Genomic DNA, 26,095 nt, shown 5'->3' with positions numbered 1-26,095 from the left:
AACCACCGTTAATAGTTTCTATATATCTTTCTAGAGTTACTTTAGGGATATATAAGCAAAGACAAATATTTATTCTTATTCCTCTCCTTTTTGTGCAGCAGTTAATATATTTTACATTCTGCTCTGATTATTTCTTTCACTTTACATTTTAAAATCCTTCCATATTAAAACAACTGTCTTTGTTCTTTTTGTACCTTCTTCATATTATACTGTCTGAATGTTCCCCTATGTCTAACTTGTCCTGTCTGTAAAATACTTACAGAATTTTTTCCTCTGGAGTTTTTGCTATTCACAAACATGACCACAAACAACACGTTATAGATACGTCATTTTGCATATATGCAGGAATTTCTGTAGCATAACTACAAAGAAGTGGAAATTTGGATCAAAAGACAGACCATTTATAATTTCGATAGATTTTGCCAATTGTTTTCTGTAGGGAAGGCAAGTAAGATTTTTAAAAATTCTACATTATTATATTCATCATCACATATTTTTGGCAAAGTGCCTGGCATAAAAGCATCCAACAAAATGCTTATTTTTGGATTACTTCAGTATTCTCCAACAACTGTACTTACATTTTTTTTTTTCTGAACAGTATTAGTCTCACTACTGAGTTATATTCTTTGAGGACAAAATTATGTGAATACTGGAAGAGAGACAGGAAAAAATATTCCTGTTGAGTCATCAAAGAAAGCATTATATTTTTAGAGGACTTTGACCAGTGGGCCTGGTAGAGTCAGACTGCATTGTGGGGAATTGAAATGCAGTGAGGGGAGAACTGTCTTGGGATCATAGAGCCCTGTCAGCAGCATCACTGGAAATGAGTGATGTTGACACAACCTTCTGTGTCAGAAGTTCAAGTCACATTTGATGTACCAAAAGTTACTGATTTCACAACACATGAAGTCAGCAGGTGTGCAATGCTGTCCTAGCTTTCTGATGACTCTTTAAGCTGAAGGGAGGCTGATAGAGAGTCAAATCATTCAGTCCATTGGTTGATCACCCATGCCGGTGGAAAACTTGTTAAATGCTAGAATCAGAATCTCTCAATGGAAGGGTTGTGATCATATCTTCTTGAAGATTTATAAGAAGTTTTGATTACCAGTTTGACTCAGAAAGTTTTAGTTTGGTCCATGCAATTATCTTACAGATAATTACAGATTGGCTGTAGTCAAGAGTTAATTCATGACATATCTGGAATATGGATCCATGGTGCTCAGCTGTTTTTAGGAGCTGCCCTTTCCATTTCCTGGAAAATTCAGGCTTTAATTCATTCAATAGAATGAATTAAAGGTGTGGGCAGGCAAGCTAAGTAGGTAAAACTGCATCATTTGCCCTCACTTTATCTGAAGCAGCTGGACTCTTTCTGCTTTGCATGTATGGATACTCATTTAAGACTTCTCTTAACAAAGAGACACTGTGACCAAATGTTCCAAAGTCTTTTATCCCAGCTTGAGAAAACAAACACCTGAAAATGTTATAACCACCTTACCCTTGAGAGGAAGGTGTACTTGAAGGAATACTTGCTAGCCTAATCTTCCTATTTTATTTTGGGAGAGAAGAACACCAGGCTGGAAGTTAGGTATTTGATGCTAACGTCCCGTTATACAGAGAACATCTGTGATCTTGTAACCTACTTGTGGTTAGCACCATGTTGTGGGGCTGAAAATGAAAGATCTGAGTTTCTTACCTCATCTCTGCCTTGTCTAAGCTGAGTGTACTGTTGAATTACTTCCCATATTGGTCATAGCTTCTTCATCAATAAACATAAATGGCTTAGACTAGATTAGCCCTAGTCACGGTTGTTAACCTTGGCTGCACATTGGTATAATGTGGGTTGCTTTTAGAAATCCTGATGTAGTGACATGTGAATTCCATCTATTGACTCTCAGATATAACTGGTCCAGTATACAGCCTGAGGATTAGGAATTTTAATGAGGAATTTTAATGATTCTAATGTGGAGTCCAGGTTGACAGTGACTGCCTGGAGAGCAATGATTCTCTTAGGATGTTCCCCACACCAATAACAACATCACTGGGGAATTTGTAAGAAATGTAAATTCTCAAGTCCCAGAGCACACCAACAGAATCAGAAAATCTGGGTATGGTCCTAGAAATCTGTGATACTGCAGTATCATACTCCCAGTGATCCTGCAGTACCTAGAGGGTCTGTGAACTTATGAGAACAGGTGCCAATCAATCTTTATGTGAGAGCTAGGCCCATAAGTAGAAATGCCTGTCTGGGGAAGGGTGAAGAACATGAGGTGAAGAGACTAACAGACTTTATCTCTCAGAGTCATCTAAAATGCATGACTAGCGCATTTGAAGAAGGCTGTTGTTTTGTGCTTTATTGATGTGCTCTATGAAGAGAGAAAAATGTTTAATTTTAACATGTATAGACCGCTAAATGCTTTGAACTTCCTGATACCCATATTTGATAGAAAATCTGGCCCTCTGAAGAAGGCTGTCTTCATTTCTATGAGAAACTATGAGTAAGATGGAAGATGGGGCTTCCATCATTCTCTGCACATGAGGAGAGCAGCTTAGTAAATACCAGAGTTCAAGACTAACTTCTCTAGCTGACAGTGCCTAGAACAGAGGCAACTGGAGGAACTACCATATTTTCCCATGTGCAGTGCTCACTTTTCCCCCCAAATTTTTGAGGGAAAAATAAGAATGAGCATTATACCTGGGTGGTTCTAATTCCATGCCTATATAAATGTTCTTAGTTTTTAAATTTACGCTTATGTGTTAAAAGTATAATTCTAGAAAGCTATAATGATATCTGTATGCAAAATAATACCCTGGAATATGGTAGTTGTGCCCCCTCCATGCTTCCCCTCTCCCCAGCGGCCCCCTCACTGGGTAGGCACCACAGAGGCAGGAGCCCCCAGCCCACCCAGATGGTGGCCTTGGGCACTGCTACCACTGCCACCACTGCCATCTTGGACGTGGGCTTGCTGCTGACAGCAGTGCAGTGCTTAGTGTGAGGGTCTCAGCAGAAGGAAAGTGGAAATGGTACGTAATGGCACCTCCTCTTACAAGAGGTGTGAGGTGTGGAGCCAGTCCCTGCAGAGAAGCCAGAGCAAGTCCAGGCAGCAGGTGAGAGTGGTGCAGACAACCAGAGCACCCAGCCCCCCATGACTGTTTCCTCCTGGTCCACCCTTGTGCCAATATCCTCTCATTTTCATTTCCTATTCCCACCCACATCTGTGAGTGGGAGCATGGCCGTGGGTGCTCTGCTGAGAACCTCGGTGGGTTTATCCCTGGGAAGTTGGTATGTGAGGCCAAGGCCAGCCCTGCCTACCCGGGCTCCTGAAGGTAGATCCCTGATCTTTCTGGGCTGCCTGCTGTCTTGCACAGCTGCTCCCATGGTCCAGGACATCACACTGAGCTGAAGGATCCCTGAGCTGGGGTCTGGGAAACCTGCATGTACTAGTAGCCCACTGTTGTGACCCTGGGCCTCAGTCCCCATGAAGTTTCTGCCTGTGAGTTTACCTGAGGTCAAAGCACAGGAGTTGGTGTACCTGAGCCTGTAGATTGTAATTTGGGGCCTACAACTTCTCCAAACTCCCAGGATGTTGAGTTGTCACAATTTCACAAACTTGCCAATAGGAAGAACCATATAGGAGGCTGGCTAATAAAATGGAGACCCAGGTCTTTCTCCTGGAAGGTTGACTCAGTGTACTTGGGTGTGGTTTAGGAGTCTCCTTGTAATCAGTCTCCCAAGTGATTTATAGGATTGGCAAGTTTAGGAAAAGCTGGTGCTGGCCATTCAGTTGTTACTGTGTGCCCAGTTCTGGATGGCTCAAGGAGGTCACAGTCCAGTTATGAAACAGAAATGTGAATGCAGGGTACTTCAGTGGGGTGTCATCAGGGATGGTGCCTCCTCAGTGCAGGGTCCTAGGCATCTCAGTCTGGGGCCAGCTATGTGAGAGAGGAAGTGTGTCATCAGGGAAGGTGCCTCCTCAGTGCAGGGTCCTGGGCATCCCAGTCTATTTCCTGGCCAGCTGTGTGAGACAGAAGGCAGGATAGAAAGGTCAGGGATCTACCCTCGGAATCTGCGCAGGAGGGCCAGCTGGTCCCTCGCATCAGCTTCCCAGGAAATAAGCCCACTGGGGTTCTCAGCAGAACAGCCATGGCCATATTCCTACCCACAGACATGGATGAGAATAGGAAATGAGAGGATGTGAAGATAAGGGTGGGCCAAGAGGGGACAGCTTAGGGAGGCGCGGTGCTCAGGTCATCTGGACCGCCCTCACCTGCCACCTGGGCTCACCCCCAGCTTCTCTGCAGCAGACTTCTGCACGTTGTGCCTCTGGCAAGAGAGAGGTGCCATGCCATGGCCACTCCCACCACTTTTAAAAAATTAAAATGAAATATCTTTTTCCTGGAGGTCTGGTCAAAATGTGGGTGCAGTTTATACGTGTGATTACATTAGGCGGGACAAAATATGGTACATCTTTCCTGAGCATGTGTCTGGAGGAGCTTCTGGAGTACACTAACTAGTCATGAGCACACAGTGGGCTCAGTCCTCTCTAAACAGATTTTTTCTTCTTTATACTCAGCCAGGGGCCATTGAAACTGCCATGGAAGACTTGAAAGGCCACATAGCTGAGACTTCTGGAGAGACCATTCAAGGCTTCTGGCTCTTGACAAGGTAAGTACTTATGACCAAGTGAAGGGCTGGGGAAATCCAGAAGTATTTTCCTTGATACCAGTATAACAGAATGGGAGATGCACCTGTGATAGAATTTCTCTTGTTGCTGTTTGTGATAAATAAATGTTTTCTAGTTACGGAGTCATTTTCTGGTGTCTTATGGTTAATGGTATAACTATATTTGACCCCTTCAACTAATTTTTAGGCTAGTGCCCTCACTTGATTGTCCTTTATATCTACCTTAGATCAGGCCTACACCATTGCTCTCAAGGACTGTTCTATTTGCTTCCTAATTATCATGCTATGTAGGGAAGACAGGCCACCTTAAATGGAATTAGTTTAAGATCCAGATCTAATACTTAAGTCCTTATTGCTTTATTAACTGCCCGCATTCACCCACAAGGGTTATTTTAGCTATAAGAGCTTTCACTGCAAATATCACCGTAGAGATAGTTTCCTTTCTGTCCTGACCAAAAACTCCATTATTTGTGTGGCCCTTTCTTCACCCACCAGGTAAACATTAGTAATGCCATGGCATTTATAATGGTAAGTAAAATATCCCCAGAATAAGGAAAAGAGGCAACTATTTAATACTATGCAGGAAACATAGATAATGTGATTAGAATATCCACTTCAGATACTTAACAGATTCAATAAGCTTGCTTTTTTTAGATTGGTAATCTGGTCACCAAAATAAAAGCTCAGTGATTCCTATACCTTGAGAAAAGAATTAATCTTTCACCTGTGAGCAGGACATTCTCTGTGACTGAGTTTTCAGGAGACAACACTTGACTGTTTAACCACCAGACAAGCAGAACAAATTTTTCAGTTAACCACCCAGACAAGCAGAACAAATTTTTCAGTTAATGGGAAGCGGAACCAGATCACCTGTGAGTCCATCTGATTGGTCAGCAGTTTTTATGCTGTTGTTCCAAGTGGGCTCTAAAATTTGAATGAAAAGGAACTTTGAAAAACCATCCGGTCTTTCAGTTTTGAGTCTTTTCTTTTTCATCCATCACATAGAGATGCTAATATGTACCCAAGGGGGCTAAATGAAATAGCATTGGAGAATTAGCAAAGTACCTAGCACATAGTCAATTTTTAATAAACATAGTGTCACTCCTCTGTTTACAAGTGCTAACTATTGGCATAAGATTTTTTTATTTAAAAATAATTTTTTTTTCATAGCTTCTGCCTTCATTTCTATCCTTATCCATCTCTACCATTTCTGGGTTACCTTTAATGAAAAGAAAAGTCTATAATTCAGGCTTTTTCTTCATTCCTTTTTACAAAACCATAGTTCATTCTCTATTCCCCACTCTCTATCTAGAGTAAAACCTGCCTTATGTAAATGAATGACCTGTCTTGATTAGAAGAGATCTTGAGATGTGTTTTGGAGGTCCAATAGAATAAACACTTAAGAAATTTCTTTTTATAATGCTTCTCCTTTGTAAGGAAGAATGCACAATGTACAAATGTGGTATTTCAAAATCCAGTCACAGCTGTCTTTGAGCTCTCAAAGAACAGAACCAATAATTACTTTAATGTTACATTTTTAAACTGTTTGATTTTATAGTTTTTGAATGGAAAGGAGCATTTTTTCCTTGTTTGATTATTTTTGTTCAATAATAATAAAGACATAAATTGCCCAAAGATAAACCAGATTGTCTGATCTACACTAAAACTTAGCATTATAATTCTTCATGCCTGATTTAACATCACCTAGAATGATTGGTAAAACAAGTAATTCAGACAAATATGAATAGCTGTTTCCCAAAGGCCCAAGCTTTGAACCTGTGTCGGAACCTAATAGAAAGATCAAAAGTTGGCAATGTCTATCTAGAAACTCATTTTCTTTTTCTCTTTTGTTTGTGGTGCTTATTCTGATTAAGGACAACAGTCAGGGATGTATCCTGTGTATGTGGAATTTCATACAATCCTATTTGCTTATTTGCTGTCAGACTTCCTTCCTTTGTAATTTAAACCCATCCCTCTCCTTTAATTGGTAGTTCCTGTTGTTCTTTTTGATCTTCTTCTCTGCCAAAATCCTTTAGCTCTTCCTCCCATCAGAACCTATTTTCAAGAAAAGTTCTGATTTCAGTCATTTCTATCATAGTGAGAATGTGCCAGTTTCTTTTCTTTGCTTGTGAAAACTTACAGCTGGTTCAGAGATGCCTTATGCAATGAAAGGAGCTGCACGTTAGTTCAGGCATCTGGACTAAATAAATGAAGTTCCTGGTCACTGTGACTGTTGGGGAATCAGCCCCAAACTTCACAGTGGTTCTTCCCCAATGCTTGGTGGAGACAGAAGAATGAAAGAAAATGAAACGACAAATACAGATTTAAAATTTTAATAACAGCATGGGCTGAGGGATCTTTGCTCCTTATTGTGAGCCTTCAGCAAAGAGCAAAACCCAAGGCTAGCTGTACATTTATTTCATGCATCTCATAGAAGCAGGCCAAAATCTTTACCTCATAATTCTTGCAGAGCTTGCATTCTCCAGTTAAACTATGTTTTAAACTAACTACATTAATTAGACTGATTTACCTTTTACTATTATTGCTCTAAGTTATTTTTAATCTTAATACAGACAGAACATGGGACAGTGAACACAGTCCAGGAGCAGGGTGTCAGAGAAGACCCTGATTAGGCCCTGCACACAACTCACAGGAGTGACAATTAACACTCAAGAAGCCAGAGAAACCCTAATTAGGCCACGTACACAAATCACAGGAGTGACGTGGTGAGCACTCAAGAAGCCTTGTGCTCAGACAGACCACTGCTTCTTACCATAACAAGGTGACAGAAGAAAGGAGATATTTTTCCCCTTATCTAGTCTGGAGCAACTCTTGCTGTCTTTACCGAGGTTTAAACATTCTGCATGTTTAAAAAGCACTCCTTCCCCCTGAAAGGGCGGCCATGCCCTGGCAAGCCTTGCCTTCTCACTGCCTTCTCCTCACTTCGCTGATGTGGAGTTGCACTAGGGGAGGGGTAAAGTTTTAGCAACATAGCCTCTAGAGTCTTAAAGAGGCTGGCCTTCATCTGTGAATTTTGCACCAGGCTTTGGTTTTCTCTGATCCACTTCTCTCCAGTCTCTGCTCCTTTTTTCCCATCATTTGCAATCATTTTCTTAATTCAATTCCTAACCTACTTACAAATAATAAATGAATGTTGGTTTTAAGCTTATTAAATCACTATTACTAGCAACGCAAGTGCATCCAGATCTGACTCTTCCCTTAAGTACCCATACATGCACCAGCATGTGACTGTTTAAGCAGAAGAATGAAAGGCTCCATTGCCAAGCAAAGAAATTTTAGATTTAAACTTAACCATTCAATATCTGGACTTAACAGACATCTACAGAACATTTTGTCCCAACAAAACTGAATACACATTCTTCTCATCAGCCCATGGAACATACTCCAAAATCGACCACATCCTAAACCACAAATCTAACCTCAGGAAATTTAAAAAAATAGAAATTATTCCTTGCATCTTCTCAGACCATCATGGAATAAAAGTTGAACTCAATAACAACAGGAATCTGCATACCCATACAAAAACATGGAAGCTAAACAACCTTATGCTGAAGGATAGCTGGGTCAGAGATGAGATTAAGAAGGAAATTGCCAATTTTTAGGAACAAAATGACAATGAAGACATGAATTATCAGAACCTCTGGGATATCACAAAGGCAGTCCTAAGAGGAAAATTTATAGCACTGCAAGCCTTCCTCAAGAGAACGGAAAGAGAGGAAGTTAACAACTTAATCGGACATCTCAAGCAACTGGAAAAGGAAGAACATTCCAACCCCAAACCCAGTAGAAGAAAAGACATAACCAAAATTAGAGCAGAATTAAATGAAATTGAAAACAAAAGAATTATACAACAGATCAATAAATCCAAAAGTTAGTTTTTTGAAAAGATCAATAAAATTGATAAACCTTTGGCCAACCTAACCAGGAAAAAAAGAGTAAAATCCCTGATTTCATCAATCAGAAGTGGTAACGATGAAATAACAACAGACTCCTCAGAAATTCAAAAAATCCTTAATGAATACTACAAGAAACTCTACTCTTAGAAATATGAAAATCTGAAAGAAATTGACCTATACCTGGAAGTACGCCACCAACCAAGACTAAGCCAGAATGAAGTGGAAATGTTGAATAGGCCTATATTAAGTTCTGAAATAGCATCAACTATACAAAATCTCCCTAAAAAGAAAAGTTCAGGACCAAATGGCTTTCTGTCAGAATTCTACCAAACCTTTAAAGAAGAACTAGTACTTATATTACTAAACCTCTTCCAAAATATAGAAAAAGAAGGAATATTACCCAACACATTCTATGAAGCAAAAATCACCTTGATCTCCAAACCAGGGAAAGACCCAATAAGAAAAGAAAATTATAGACCAATATCACTAATGAATATTGATGCAAAAATACTCAATAAGATCCTAACGAACAGAATCTAACAACACATCAAAAAAAAATTATACACCACGACCAAGTGGGATGTATCCCAGGGTCTCAAAGCTGGTTCAATACACGTAAATCTATAAATGTAATTCAGCACATAAACAAACTAAAAAATATGATTCTCTCAATTCAGCACATAAACAAACTAAAAACCATATGATTCTCTCAATTGATGGAGAAAAAGCTTTTGATAATATAAGCATCCCTTCATGATCAGAACACTTAAGAAAATTGGTATAGAAGGGACATTTCTTAAACTAATAGAGGCCATCTACAGCAAACCCACAGCCAATATCGTATTGAATGGAGTTAAATTGAAATCATTTCCACTTAGATCCAGAACCAGGCAAGGTTGCCCATTGTCTCCATTGCTCTTTAACATTGTCATGGAAGTTCTAGCCATTGCAATTAGGGAAGAAAAGGCGATCAAGGGTATCCACATAGGGTCAGAAGAGATCAAACTTTCACTCTTCGCAGATGATATGATCATACATCCGGAAAACACTAGGGATTCTACTACAAAACTTTTAGAAGTGATCAAGCAATGTCTCAGGCTACAAAATCAACACCCATAAATCTGTAGCCTTTATATATACCAACAATAACCAAGCAGAAAAAAACAGTCAAGGATTCTATTCCTTTCACAGTAGTGCCAAAGAAGATGAAATATTTGGGAGTATACCCAAAAAAGGATATGAAAGATCTCTACAAAGACAACTATGAAACATTAAGAAAAGAAATAGATGAAGATGTTAACAAATGGAAAAACATACCATGCTCATGCCTGGGAAGAATCAACATTGTTAAAATGTCTATAGTGCCCAAAGCAATATATAATTTTAATGCAATTCCTATTAAAGCTCCATAGTCATATTTTAAAGATCTTGAAAAAAATAATACTTTGTTTTATATGGAATCAAAAGAAAACCTCAAATAGCCAAAACATTACTCAACAATAAAAACAAAGCAGGAGGAATCACACTACCAGACCTGAGACTGTACTGTAAATCGATAGTGATCAGAACAGCATGGTACTGGCATAAAAACAGAGAAGTAGATGTCTGGAACAGAATAGAGAACCAAGAAATGAATCCAGCTACTTACCATTATTTGATCTTTGAGAAGCCAATTAAAAACATTCAGTGGGAAAAAGATTCCCTATTTAACAAATGGTACTGGGTGAACTGGTTGGCGATCTGTAGAAGACTGAAACTGGACCCACACCTTTCACCATTAACGAAGATAGACTCTCACTGGATAAAAGATTTAAACTTAAGACATGAAACTATAAAAATACTTGAAGAAAGTGCAGGGAAAACTCTTGAAGGAATCAGCCTGGGTGAATATTTTATGAGGAGGACTCCCCACGCAATTGAAGCAGTATCAAAAATACATTACTGAGACCTGATCAAACATAAAAGCTTCTGCACAGCCAAGAACATAGTAAGTAAAGCAAGCAGACAGCCCTCAGAATGGGAGAAAATATTTGCAGGTTATACCTCCGATAAAGGTTTAATAACCAGAATCCGCAGAGAACTCAAACATATTAGCAAGAAAAGAACAAGTGATCCCATCTCAGGGTGGGCAAGGAACTTGAAGAAAAACTTCTCTAAAGAAGACAGATGCATGATCTACAAACACATGAAAAAAAGCTCATCATCCTTAATCATCAGAGAAATGCAAATCAAAACTACTTTGAGATATCACCTAACCCCAGTAAGAGTAGCCCACATAACAAAATCCCAAAACCAGAGAAGTTGGCATGGATGTGGAGAAAAGGGCACACTTCTACACTGCTGGTGGGAATGCACACTAATATGTTCCTTCTGGAAGGATGTTTGGAGAATACTTAGAGACCTAAAAATAGACCTGCCATTCAATCCTATAATTCCTTTACTAGGTTTATACCCAGAAGACCAAAAATCACAATATAACAAAGACATCTGTACTAGAATGTTTATTGCAGCCCTATTCACAACTGCTAAGTGATGGAAGAAGTCCAAGTGCCCATCGACCCACGAATGGACTAGCAAATTGTGGTACATGTATACCATGGAATATTATGCAGCCTTAAAGAAAGATGGAGACTTTACCTCTTTCATGTTTACATGGATGGAGCTGAAACATATTCTTCTTAGCAAAGTATCTCAGGAATGGGAAAAAAAGTATCCAATGTACTCAGCCCTACTATGAAGCTAATTTATAGCTTTCACATGAAGACTATAACCCAACTATAGCACAAGACTATGAGGAAAGAGCCAAGGAAGGGGAAGAGAGGGGGGAGGTAGGGTGGAGCCACACCTATGGTGCATCTTAGAATGGGTACAGGCGAAGCTTACTAAAGGCAGAAAACCAATGTCTACATATAGTAACTAAGAAAATGCCATGAAGGCTACGTTGAACAGTTTGATGAGAATATTTCAGATTGTATATGAAACCAGCACTTTGTACCCCTTGATTGCACTAATGTACACAGCTATGATTTAACAATAAAAATAAATAAATAAAAGAAAAAAAAGAAAGACTCCATTGTCAGAAGGAGAAGCATTCATGAAGGGTCTGAATGACATTTCACTTTATGACTTTTTGTTTATTTCACTGGTGACTGTAGTACATCAGTGTAGGAAAAGGTAAAAGCAACAGCAACAACGGAAAATGCACAAATTAGAAAACCCCAACCTTCTCCAAAAAACAATAATAACAGAACAAAATAACTGAGCAAATCAAACACAGGCAACAGCCTGGGACTTCTCTCCCTTACCTCTTTTCTATATGCAACTCACCCACTTAGTTCTTCAGAATTACAGGAGCTATAGTAGAGACCAAATTCTCTATCCTCACCAACCATGGAAGATGCTCTTCAAACATAAGACTTCTGTATGACAAAATGACTGAGATTCATGCACATCAACCTTTAGCTCATTCCATAGAAAATGAGACAACCTTGCCTGCTCATTTAGCAACTTGAAGCCTGTCTGCTTTCAAGCCAGGATTCTATTTCAGAATGATGAGAGTAAAAGCCCTTTTAACGTACATAGCACATTATGAAGTATTTTCACATCTGTGAGTTTGCGTTAGCTTCACAACAACCTTGCCAGTTTTATGACTCCCATTTTACAAATGAAGAGTGTAGGCTGGGAAACACGAAGTGGCTGGATGAAAAATGTGTAAGTCATGGAGCATGGAAGATGGGCTGCCCCTCTGCATTAGCTTTGAGGCTGACTGGGTTCTAATCCTTTTCATAAGGATGTAAGATGCAGATGTGGGATGACTGATGAACTCAGCTTAATCTTAAATCATTGTTGGTTAGACTCCTAGAAATAGTTTGATGTAGGCAGGCAAGGCAGAAATTGTCAAGAGAGGAAACTGAAGAAGTGCTTTAGGGCCATTGCATTGGTTAGAGAACTTAGATTCTACCCCGTGGGTGATGGGGAGGCACGGAAGGGTTAAGTGCGACTGTATTCACATTTTATGAAGAGCACTAGAGGCCCACACTGTCTTATTTAAAATCCTTGGGATCAAGTGTGAATCAGAATCAAGAACTTCTTAACTTTTAAAGGGGGGAAAACAATGTTTATTTCTCCGACATTAAGTCCACAAAGCCATTTTCTCACAATGGTGCCCCCAGATTCAGGTGAGGTACTTAATGATATTTTAAAATATATGAATGTATTATCCAGTAAAATTAGAAAAATGAATCTGAGAGCACTTAGGAGGTTAACATAAGGGAATGGACAGAGAGGCCAAGAGGGGACAAGAAGGGGTGTAGCCCTATCCTTAGCTGGTTCTCGGTTTAGCTGGAACCATGAAGAATATCCTAAATAGTTTCCAGTTGTGACCCAGGCCTCCAGCCCAGTTCATGCAGAGATTTATCTGTCCATACAGCTATAAAGACAGGGTATTGTTTATTTCCACCTTACCTCCTCCCTTCACCCTCTTTCTTGGCCCTTTGGAAAAAAGACTTTTAAAGAAATTGGGTGTATGCTTTTAGAACTGATCCATTAATCCAGCAGCAAGGAGAACATCTTGACACTCCGTGGAGTCTCAAAAAGTATGATATGGTGGGAATGAAGTGGCTCTTCAGCAGAATGTACTTGAGATGTCTTTATCTGCAGTGGTTAAAGAAACAGGAGGAGGTGGTGTCTTCCCTCCACACAAATTAGTGTGGAGTGGTGGAAGTGCATTGTTATTATTCTTATTCCTAATTGAGAAGACTTGCCTATGGAGGCTGAGATCAAGTAATTCTTGCTCTTCAGCTTTGTATAAAATACTTAAAATATGTTTCATTATTTATTGCCCTCCCTCAAAACTACTTGGTTTCTATTATTTCCTATAATAAATATGTGAAATCTAATTAACTATGTGGAACATACAGATAGCAGAATCAAAGTTGAGTTGAAGAGGCAGGCTGCTGTCATAAAAAGAAGGTCTGTCTTTGAATCCTGAATTTTCTATTTACTATCAGTATAGCTGGGTAAACTTCGGTGAGATTTGCAATTTTTTTTAATTAGTGACTTTGTTTTAATATGTTCTTTAGTCCACTAGAAATTCACTACTCTTGGAAGAAGCACGATCACTGTTAAATTTTGATAAGGATTATTCCAGCCTTTTCCTGTGCATTATTGCCAAAGATTGTTATTTACATTTTTTCCCTGATTTTTTTTTAATTAAATCATAGCTGTGTACATTAATGCGATCATGGGGCACCATACACTGGTTTTATAGACCGTTTGACATATTTTCATTACACTGGTTAAAATAGCCTTCCTGGCATTTTCTTAGTTATTGTGTTAACACATTTATATTCTACATTTACTAAGTTTCACATATACCCTTGTAAAATGCACCACAGGTGTAATCCCACCAATCACCCGCCCTCCTCCCATCCTCCCCCCTCCCTCCCCTCCCTCTCCCCCTTCCCCATATTCTCAGGTTATAACTGGGTTATAACTTTCATATGAAAGCCATAAATCAGTTTCATAGTAGGGCTGAGTACATTGGATACTTTTTCTTCCATTCTTGAGATACTTTACTAAGAAGACTATTATCAAGCACTTAAACTGTATCACGTGTGAAGTGCAGCCCATGCATCTGCCGTTACATGTATGGGTAGATATGCGTCTCATTTAATGAACTTCCCTCAATGGTACTCCCAGATTTTTCCTTGTATTTTGTCCCTATTACCATGTAGTTTTTACAAAGTTACTCAATCATTCACCTATTAGAGTGCTGTGATGTCACAGCTCACAGCAACCTCAAACTCTTGGGCTTAAGTGATTCTCTTGCCTCAGCCTCCCAAATAGCTGGGACTACAAGCACCCACCAGAACACCCAGCTATTTTTTGGTTGTCATTATCATTGTTGTTTAGCAGGCCTGGGCCAGGTTTGAACCCACCAGTCCAGGTGTATGTGCCTGGTGCCCTAACCATTGAGCTACGGGTGCCAAGTGAACAATTACCTTCTAAACTGTCAATGGCTACACAAATTTAAGGATTTACTGTTATTCTTTTAAAATTAAAGCTTCAAGTAAGGGACATCTATCAGTGGAGTGGAGTAAGACTTTATGTTTGGAAAGAGAAATGAAGATATATGAAGAACACTAATTTATTTTTTAAAAAATTAGTAAGTAATATTTCTATTGTATGTTTTAGTTTAAAAGTGCGATTCTTCATCTCATTTAATCTTCACAGCAATGATCCAAGGTAGGAAGTATTACTTCCAGTTTACAAATGAGAGAATCCGGGCTCAGAAATGTAACACAGCTTTAAAGTAAGAGAGATGGGCAGTATCTATAGCTCAGTGGCTAGGGCGCCGGCCACATACACGAAGGCTGGTGGGTTTGAACCTGGCCAGGGCCAGCTAAAACTACAATGGCAGCTGCAACAACAACAACAACAAAAAATAGCTGGGCATTGTGGTAGGCACCTGTAGTCCCAGCTACTTGGGAGTCTGAGACAGGAGAATTGCTTAAGCCCAAGAGTTTGATGTTGCTGTGAGCTGTGATGCTAAAGCATTCTATCCAGGGCAACAGATTGAGACTCTGTCTAAAAATAAATAAATAAATAAATAAATAAAGTAGAAGGATATGGCTCCAACCCATTCAGTTGTCCTAAATTTTGCCAAAGATAGTTTTATCACTATTGTGCAAAAATTTCACATGTGCCTTGTTATTACATTGCAGACTTATGATGGCCCAGGGCCACCTTTTGTATTTGGCATTCCCTGCAGATCCCACTGTAGTCCTCTGACAGAAACTCATTTGAAAGTCTGAATTCTGTTCCTTAAATTTGGTAGGGTAAGGGGAACTGTGCAGGGTGTCTTTGTTTAATTTGTAAAGATTTCCCGAAAGAAATAGTTCTCCCAGTTCTTTAAATAAAAAGCAAGGCAGCCTGGGAAAGAACAGAAGGTTGAGGAACAAGTGACCTGGGATTATTTCCCAGGTACAGGGTTGCCTCTTTGGAATGCTCAGATTCGCAAAGCCACACTTCATGTGATGGCTTTCATTCCTTCTACAATATTCCATCCTCAAACAGACCCATGAGAAAAGGCAGGGGGGAACTCTTGGCTTTGTTTTATGGATGAAGAAACCCAGAGATTAAATGACCTGTCTCAGGGGAGAGCTTGACTTGGTGACTCCTCTCCCTGCCGTCTTCTCCTTACCCTGCTCTCACTGCTGCTCCTGACTTTTCATCTCCCGACACAGTCATCACTGCAGTTTCAATCGGTTAAAGGATCTTTAGGCCCATGTCTGCTTTCTGTGTTTGCAGAGAGGAGGTTCAGAGGTTCATTGGGCAGGTTCAGAGTCCTGTTCCTCTTTTCTTCTCCAGATCTTTCTGTATCTTGTGCTACTTACTTGACTTTAATTTGTCTTTGCCTAGAAACAACTTGAAAAGTCTGGTACCTGTAGGGCAGCGGTTCTCAACCGTCCTAATGCCAAGACCCGTTCATACAGTTCCTCATGTTGTGGTGACCCCCACCCATAAAATTATTTCCTTGCTACTTCTTTCTTCTTCTTACTTCATGAAGTAGCAACGAAAATAATTTTATGGTTGGGGCTCCCCACAACATGAGGAATTGTGTGAAAGGGCCGCGCATTAAGGTTGAAAACCACTGCTGTAGAGGATGGTGGATGAGGCTGCTGGCCTGAAGCCAATTGCGCTGTTGTTTTGTTAGCGTCTAAATATGCTATCAGGATTACTAAACTAATTTTGTAACAAAAATACTACTAATCATAGTTAAAAACGTAAAGAGACCCCCAAGACTGAAAATCAGGGATTTCTAATCCTTTTTGGTCCCAGGAATTGATGGATAGGGGTACCAAGTCACCTAACCTTGTGATCTGCACCTTCTGCTCAGCACCATTCACTTGTGCACACTATTCTAGATCCTGGCTACTCAAAGTGTTGCTCTGGGAGTAGCATCACCACCGCCCTCCCCCGGGAGTTTATTAGAGTCCCTACCTTAGAAATACTGACCCTGGCGTCAGCTCACCCTACACCCAATCCCGAGGTTCGCAGCACTTAGCCTGAACCTCTGCTGAACCAAGGTGGGCACACCTGTGTCCCCTATGGCAATGGCCCCTCCGCATTCCAATCTCCCTCACTGCAGCACAAACAAAGCCCAAGTGGTGGCGAGAGAGCTGGAATTCGCGGTTGACTTGGACCAAGATTTCCAGCCAAGTTCGCCTAGGCAGTGAGCGAGGAGGGACTGGGGGGGGGACTCCTGTGTGGGAAGGGGAGGCAGCTGATACCTCAATTCTCTGTGCCAAAGTGAAGACTGCCCGCACCACCGTCCCTGCGTCTCTGCTCGAGGACCCGCACAATGGATCTGCCTCTCAGAGTACCCCCCAGACACGCTGGCCTCAGAAGGGGACAGTCCACCACGCGACGTGGACTGTGGGCACAGAACTGCAGAGAGAAAGTTTGCTCTCTTTCGCGCCAGGCGGGATGGGGATGGGCTCAGAGAGGGAACTTCCCAAGTGTAGGAGTGAGAGTCTTTTGTTCTTTGCTTGCTTGTGGAAAGCAGCTGCACAGGCCTCCCCTTGGGGGGCTCCCACCCTCTTGGCAAAGAGAGCCTTTCAAGTAGTGGCTCAGTACCTGTATTCTGTTAACGTTCTTCTTCATTCTCAGCCTCCAAGTTTCTCTCAGTTGGGGTCATGTCCATCTCCTTGTGCTCCGCTCCCCACCTGTGGCTTCTCCACTCCCCCTGCGCAGGAGCTTGTGAGGAAAGGGGCCTCTAGTCGCCAACTTGCCCCACCTCACAAAATCCCCATTTTCACAGGCTCCCCAGTTGGTGCCCCTGTGCATTAACATTTGAGAAGCACTGGTCCAAGGGCAAGTCTAGGGCTCGCAATGGGTCTTCACTGCCCCCACGCCCGTGGCATACCCAAGGCCCTGCAGGTGTGATTGAATTTCCCTCCCCAGCCTTATCTGCCACCATGCCCCTTTACAAAATCGATCCGTCGAATTGAAGTGTCCGCTGTTCCTCCACATTCTTGGTGCTGTCCATCTCTGCTGGCCTCACATCCAGTTTCCTTTGTTTTGAATGCTTTTAGCATCTTTCTGCTGGCCAAGACTTTTCCTGTCATTCAGGGATACCACGTCTATAGGGCTTTTCCATATTCATTCAACCAGAATGATCTTATCTCCCTTCCTCCTGCTCATGTGACAGAGTTCATTACACAAAGTACAGTTCATTATGCACCTTGTGAAGAAAGCATTCCTTACGGCAGGGTCTAATTCTGATTTGCTCATGTCCAAGTATACCTCCCAGTGTGCAGTAAATTATATGGGCCATGATAGCGGTGGGGGAGGGGGGCTCCAAACTGACTCTGAATTTGACTCACATTTAATCCTGATAGAATAATCTACTGTCTGAAGACCTTCACTGACACGAGCAGGGTCCATCCATTGTGTTCTGCTTCCATGTCCCTGGGCCTCCAAGCGACTCTAAGCCCAGTAACACTTGCTTCTGTCCTTGGGTGAAAGCATTCAGGCTGAAAAGTGCCTCAAATCTATCAAGATGTTAATGACCTGTGGCAGGACTCTGGCAGCAACAAAAGCACCTCTGTTGCCAGAATCCATTTATACTGTGTGGGTGTTTTCGACAACCACTTAATTAAACACATTGCTTTTCTCTATAAATTCTCCATGGCAGCGACCTAATCCCAATAGCTAATGTTCTCTGAGTGACCTGCATTATAAGACAGTGAGGGCATTTAGTTGCTGCAGTCATGAATGTACTTGGAAGTGTTTATTTTCCCATGACTGCTAGCAATTAGGGAGGACTTAGAGAAAGCCAAGAGGTGAAAGAAGTCTGACGCAGCTAAATGCCTAGCTCCATAATTTACTGGCTATTTGATCTTGATTGTGCAAATCTCTTATATCCTCTGGGCCTCAGTTTTATCATCTATAAAATGGGGATGCTAACAGAGTTAATCTAAGGATTACTTAATAGTGTGTACAATGCTTATAACATTTTTTTGACATATGATATATACCATATAAGAGTTGGCTCTATTATTACTACATATGTATTATTAGTAAATTAGTATTTTATATGGATTCTTTTATACATTCATTCATGTATTTGCTGAGCTCCTTACATAAGGCAGACTCTGTCCTAAGAGATAAAAATGCAATAACAATTAATACAATATTTCTATCTTTTTTATTATTAATACTAAATCATGGCTGTGTACATTAATGCGATCATGGGGCACCATATAAACAGCTTGACACATTGCATCACACTGGTTAACATAGCCTTCCTGGCATTTTCTTAGTTATTGTGTTAAGACAATTATATTCTACATTTACTAAGTTTCACATGTACCCTTGTAAGATGCACCGCAGGTGTAATCCCACCAATAACCCTCCCTCTGCCCATCCTCCCCCTCCCTCCCCTCCCTCTCCCTCTTCCCCATATTCTTAGGTTATAACTGGGTTATAGCTTTCATATGAAAGCCATAAATTAGTTTCATAGTAGGGCTGAGTACATTGGATACTTTTTCTTCCATTCTTGAGATACTTCACTAAGAAGAATATGTTCCAGCTCCATCCATGTAAACATGAAAGAGGTAAAGTCTCCATCTTTCTTTAAGGCTGCATAATATTCCATGGTGTACATATACCACAGTTTATTAATCCATTTGTGGATCAATGGGTACTTGGGCTTTTTCCATGACTTAGCAATTGTGAATTGGGCTGCAATAAACATTCTGGTACAAATATCTTTGTTATAATGTGATTTCTGGTCTTCTGGGTATATACCTAGTAGAGGTGTTATAGGATTGAATGGCAGATCTATTTTTAGATCTCTGAGTGTTCTCCAAACATCTTTCCAAAAGGAATGTATTGATGTGCATTCCCACCAGCAGTGTAGAAGTGTTCCCTTTTCTCCACATCCATGCCAACATCTCTGGTCATGGGATTTTGTGATATGGGCTAATCTTACTGGAGTTAGATGATATCTCAAAGTAGTTTTGATTTGCATTTCTCTCATGATTAAAGTTGATGAGCATTTTTTCATATGTCTGTAGGCCGTGCACCTGTCTTCTTCAGAGAAGTTTCTCTTCAAGTCACTTGCCCAGACTGCAATGGGATCACTTGTTCTTCTCTTGCTTATACGTTTGAGTACTCTGTGGATTCTGGTTATTAAACTTTTGTTGGAGACATAACCTGCAAATATCTTCTCCCTTTCTGAGGGCTGTCTGCTTGCTTTACTTACTATGTTCTTGGCTGTGCAGAAGCTTTTTAGTTTGATCAGGTCCCAATAGTGTATTTTTGAAGCTGCTTCAATTGCCTGTGTGGAGGTCCTCCTCATAAAATACTCGCCCGGACTGATTCCTTCATGGGTTTTCCCTGCACTCTCTTCTAGTATTTTTATAGTCTCATGCCTTAAGTTTAAATCTTTTATCCAGTGAGAGTCTATCTTAGTTAATGGTGAAAAGTGTGGCCCCAGTTTCAGTCTTCTACAGGTTGCCAGCCAGTTCACCTAGCCCCATTCGTTAAATAGGGAATCTTTTTCCCACTGAATGTTTTTAATTGGCTTCTCAAAGATCAAATAATGGTAAGTAGCTGGATTCATCTCTTGTTCTCTATTCTGTTCCAGATATCTACTTCTCTGTTTTTGTGCCAGTACCATGCTGTTTTGATCACTATTGATTTGTAGTATAGTCTCTGAGTTCTGGTAGCGTGATTCCTCCTGCTTTGTTTTTATTTCTGAGTAATGTCTTGGCTATTTGAGGTTTTTTTCTGATTCCATATAAAACAAAGTATTGTTTTTTCAAGATCTTTAGAGTGTGACAGTGGAGCTTTAATAGGGATTGCATTAAAATTGTATATTGCTTTGGGTAGTATGGACATTTTAACAATGTTGATTCTTCCCAGCCATGAGCATGGTATGTTTTTCCATTTGTTAACGTTTTCAGCTACTTCTTTTCTTAGAGATTCATAGTTCTCTTTATAGAGATCCTTCACGTCCTTTGTTAGATAAACTCCCAAATATTTCATCTTCTTTGGCACTACTGTGAACAAAATAGAGTCCTTAACTGTTTTTTCAGCTTGACTATTGTTGGTATATATAAAGGCTACCGATTTATGGATGTTGATTCTGTAACCTGAGACTCTGCTGTATTCCTTGATCACTTCTAAGAGTTTTGCAGTAGAATCCCTAGTATTTTCCAGATATACATCATATCATCTGCGAAGAGCAAAAGTTGGATCTCTTCTGACCCTATATGGATACCCTTGATCGCCTTTTCTTCCCTAATTGAGGTGGCTAAAAATTCCATTACAATGTTGAAGAGCAGTGGAGACAATGGGCAGCCTTGTCTGGTTCCTGATCTGAGTGGAAATGATTTCAATTTAACTCCATTCAATACGATATTGGCTGTGGGTTTGCTGTAGATGGCCTCTATTAGTTTAAGAAATGTCCCTTCTATACCAATTTTTTAAAGTGTTCTGATCATGAAGGGAAGCTGGATCATATCAAAAGCTTTTTCTGCATCAATTGGGAGAATCATATGGTCTTTGTTTTTTAATTTATTTATGTGCTGAATTATACTTATGGATTTACGTATATTAAACCAGCCTTGAGACCCTGGGATAAAACCAACTTGGTCATGATGTATAATTTGTTTGATGTGTTGCTGGATTCTGTTTGTTAGGATCTTGTTGAATATTTTTGCATCTATATTCATTAGTAATATTGGTCTATAATTTTCTTTTCTTGTTGGGTCTTTTCCTGGTTTGGGGATCAGGGTGATGTTTGCTTCATAGAACGTGTTGGGTAGTCTTCCTTCTTTTTCTACATTTTGGAACAGGTTGAGTAATATAGGTACTAGTTCCTTTTTAAAGGTTTGGTAGAATTCTGATGTGAAGCCATCTGGTGCTGGGCTTTTCTTTTAGGGAGATTTCTTATGTTTGATGCTATTTCAGAACTTGATATTGGCATGTTCAACATTTCCACTTGATTCTGGCTAAGTCTTGGAAGGTGACGTACTTACAAGTATTGGTCAATTTCCTTCAGATTTTCATATTTCTGAGAGTAAAGTTTCTTATAATATTCGTTAAGGACTTTTTGAATTTCTGAGGAGTCTGTTGTTATTTCGTCTTTGTCATTTCTGATTGATGAAATTAGAGATTTTACTCTTTTTTTCCTGGTTAGGTTAGCCAAAGGTTAATCTATTTTATTGACCTTTTCAAAAAAACAACTTTTGGATTTATTGATCTGTTGTATAATTGTTTTGTTTTCAATTTCATTTAATTCTGCTCCAATTTTGGTTATTTCTTTTCTTCTGCTGGGTTTGGGGTTGGAATGTTCTTCCTTCTCCAGTTGCTTGAGATGTCCCATTAAGTTATTAACTTCCTCTCTTTCCATTCTCTTGAAGAAGGCTTGTGCTATAAATTTCCCTTTTAGGACTGCCTTTGCAGTATCCCAGAGGTTCTGATAATTTGAGTCTTCATTGTCATTTTGTTCCAAAAATTTGGCATTTCCTTCTTGATCTCATCTCTGACCCAGCTATCATTCAGCATAAGATTATTTAACTTCCATGTTTTTGTATGAGTATGCAGGTTCCTGTTGTTACTGAGTTCAACTTTTATTCCATGATGATCCGAGAGGATGCAAGGAATAATTTCTATTCCTTTAAATTTACTGAGGTTAGACTTGTGACCTCAGATGTGATTGATTTTGGAGTATGTTCCATGGGCTGATGAGAAGTATGTATATTCAGTTTTGTTGGGATGAAATGTTCTGTAGATGTCTGCTAAATCCAAATGTTGGATGGTTAGGTTTAAATCTAAGATTTCTTTGCTCATCTTCTTATTGGATGATCAATCCAACACTGCCAAAGGAGTGTTGAAGTCTCTGACTATTATGGAGCTGGAGGAAATCAAGTTGCTCATGTCTGTTAGAGTTTCTCTTATAAATTGAGGCACATTCTGGTTGAGTGCATAAATATTAATAATTGAAATCTCATCATATTGAGTTTTACTCTTAACAAATATGAAGTGACCGTTCTTATCCTTCCTTACTTTTGTTGGTTTAAAGCCTATTGTGTCAGCAAATAGAATTGCAACACCTGCTTTTTTCTGGCTACCATTTGCCTGAAATATGGACGACCATCCTTTCACCCTGAGTCTATATTTGTCTTTTAAGGTAAGATGTGACTCTAGTATGCAGCAAATATCTGGCCTAAGTTTTTGTATCCAGTCAGCTAATCTCTGCCTCTTTAGAGGACAGTTTAAGCTGTTCACATTAATGGAGAATATTGATAAGTCTGGTAAAATTTTGGGTATCAAGTTTTTTGAATGTCCAGTGGACATTTTTAATCCATTTGCCACTGTGGAAGTTGGAGTTTGATCAAAAGTTTCTGAGTGCGTTTATTTTTGTGGTAGAGGATTGGGCTGGTCATTATGGAGGATAGGTCTGAGAATATCCTGAAGAGCTGGTTTGGTTCTGGCAAATTTCTTCAACATATGAATGTCATTAAAGTATTTAATTTCTCCATCATAAATGAAACTCAGTTTAGCTGGATACGGGATCCGGTGTTGAAAGTTATTTTGTTTTAGCAGATTAAAAGGTGATGACCACCCTCTTCTGGCTTGGAAAGTTTCAGCAGAGAGATCTGCAGTCATTCTAATATTCTTACCTTTGTAGGTAATGGATTTCTTACGTCTGGCTGTTTTCAGAATTTTCTCTTTCATATTAACACTAGTGAAGTTAATTATGATGTGCCTTGGGGAGGTCTTATTCGGTTTGAGTTGTGCTGGCATTCTGAAACTGTCTGCTATCTGAATTTCAGAATATCTTGGCATGTCTGGAAAATTCTCTTTCATAATTTCATGGAGAAGGTAACATGAATAACCAGAGTAGATCAACACTCCCCAAGGAAAGATATGGCAGATGTAACTGAAGATCCTTCACACCTTGCCTGGTGAGGCTACTTCATCACTTTTATGGATTCCAATGAGGCAGATATTAACCTTCTTCAAATTATCCCAGAGCTCTCTGAGAGAATGATCTGTTTTTGTTCTCCATTTCTCTTCCTCTTTGAGAGTTTGGGAGGGTTCAAAAGCTTTGTCTTCAATGTCAGAAATCCTTTCTTCTGCTTGCTTCACTCTGTTACTGAGGGATTCTACTGCATTTTTCAGATCTTTGAGGGCTGCAAATTCTTGCTTCAGTGCATCAAAATCTTTGGTGGTTTTGTCTTTAAATTCATTAAATACTTGAGACAACTTTTGAATTTCTCCTTGAATTTCTAATTCTGACTTTTGAATTGCTCTTTGAATTTCTAATTCCAAATTTTCCTCCATTCTATTAATCTTGTTTGCAATCCAAATTCTGAATTTGATTTCTGACATTTCAGCCAGCTATTTATGAATGGTATCTTCAGTTACATCTGCTATATCTTTCCTTGGGGGGTGGTGGTGTTGATCTACTCTGGTTATTCATGTTACCTAAGTTTTTCCACTGATTCTGCCCCATGATTATTTTACACCATTTGACTTTTTCCCTGGAGCTTTGTTGAGGCCCCGTACAGTGCTATGGCCTGAGAAACTGTGGACGTATTTGGTGTGGTGGGGCTAAGTGGTTCTGTCTTGTTTTCAGCTCGTCTCTGTTCAACCCTAGTGAAACAGTTACTCTGGGTTGAAGTGTCAGCTGTGGAGAAATATCAGCAATTTAGTCACCCCACAGGCAGCAATTGGAAAAGGAAAATCAAACCTTCCTACAACCAGATACCCAGGGCACCACTTGAATTGTCCTCAGGCGATCGGCTCACTTCAAAAGGTCCAAATCAATTGTCTCAGTCAGCACCTGTCTCAGGTGTGAGGGTTTCAAAACTCTGGGAACTGGATCACAGGGGTCTGGTGACTACTCAAATATGACTTGCTCTGGTGCTCCGTGAAGTCAGGAGGACCCACCTAGCAAATAGAGTAGTCTGGGAAGGTTGACGCCTCCTTCTCATCTTGCACCTCTGTCACACCCAGTCACTGATAGCCCCATGGTGCTGTGACTCAGTTGCCTTCATTGAACAGATACTACAGGGGTTTGCACCTGCCTGAATCACAAGGGAATCTGTGTCTGCTCAGCCAGGCCACTGCTCTGTGCCTCTATCTGGCAGGGGGTGGTGAGGCCTGACAACTTTGGGTGCTTGATTGAGGCTGGGGGGTGTTCACTTACTTCCAGCTCTGCCCCTGATTGATGTTACTGACAGAACAGAACAACTTTGTGGGAATTTGTTTCTGTCCCTGCTAAATTACACTGCAGAAGAGAAGCTGTTTTGAGTTCCCAGAACCTGTGCCTCAGGCCCTGTCTTTATTCCTGCAGGTTTGTATTCGTAGCATGGTCAGCTCTAGCCTCCTGCCTTTCTTTGTCTATAGGCTGATGATCCCCTGAGGGCTGGGTGCATCTTAGGCTCAGTAAAGCGGTCCTCTGGGTCAGCCTCACCCTGGGAATTTCCCGGCTCTGCATGTGCATTTTCTAGTCCCCACGCTCCACCTAGGCCAGTACCGCCACAGGCAAACCCTTTACTCACAGGGCCTGTGTTTTAGTCCCAGATCTGTTCTGCGGTGGTTGCCATCTGAGAAAATGCCCGGCCTCCTCTGGTTGCCCAGGGAAACAAGGGTTGTGGCTTCAGAATATCTGGGGGTTGGCCCTATTGTTGCCAAAAACAGTTTCTGCTCTGCGCCTCAGGGCACTGCCACTCCGGTGTGGTTCCCTCTCAGCTGACTGTCATCTCTTCACTCCCATGCCGCAGAGTCAGCACTGACCAGCTGCAGTCCAGGCCCTGTCCATACCCCTCAAGAAATCACCCAAGAAGCTGGACTCCTGGGGACAGGCCTCCAGACCTCAGAGTGAGAGTGGAGGGGAGTGCTGGGAGCTCAGAATTGCAGGTCAAAACACCAAACTCATTGAGACCAAATGAGCAAATAAACAGATAAAAAGACTACCAGCACACAAGCCCACAGATGCGCAGTCAGAAACACATAGACATACAGACAATAACAACAACAAAAAACAACAACAACAACAAAAACTGTCATTAAAATAATGTTAATCATAAAATAATTGAGAAAAAAGGTAGAAAACATACAAACAAAACAAACAAACAAACAAGAAACCCTCTAGAAATCTGATGTTAGCACTCTCAGAAACCATAGAAGGGAAGAAGAGGAAGAGAGAAGGGAAAAACAAAAAGTGGTGTTCATAAAAAAGTTTAAAAAAGGAGAAAGAAAAAATTAAAAATAGAAAAAATGAAAATAAATATATATATAATAAAAATTAACAATAGTTCCTCCAAGAAAATGATGAGAAAACAAACAAAAGAAAGGCACCAACCATAAAAATATTATTCTTGTGCATATGTAGAAATAAACATCTATATGTATGACATAGGGATCAATTTTCGTAGGAATGGGTTCCCAGGCTTATACCTGATTCACCATT

The 26,095-nt window shown here is 40.3% G+C and overlaps 1 protein-coding gene across 2 annotated transcripts in view; it reads left to right on the top strand.

The window, feature by feature from the left end:
* The window catches only part of TPRG1 (tumor protein p63 regulated 1), a 178,236-nt gene that overhangs the window by 57,664 nt on the left and 94,477 nt on the right, over positions 1-26,095 (top strand). For both annotated transcript variants that reach the window (XM_053565335.1, XM_053565334.1), the window contains exon 3: positions 4,572-4,663. In XM_053565335.1, the coding sequence (XP_053421310.1) occupies positions 4,572-4,663 (92 nt within the window). The remainder of the gene's footprint in view (positions 1-4,571; positions 4,664-26,095) is intronic.

This window comes from Nycticebus coucang, chromosome 16 (genome assembly GCF_027406575.1).
Source record: "Nycticebus coucang isolate mNycCou1 chromosome 16, mNycCou1.pri, whole genome shotgun sequence".
Taxonomy (NCBI): Eukaryota; Metazoa; Chordata; class Mammalia; order Primates; family Lorisidae; genus Nycticebus; species Nycticebus coucang.
This window is presented reverse-complemented; position numbering and strand designations above follow the sequence as displayed.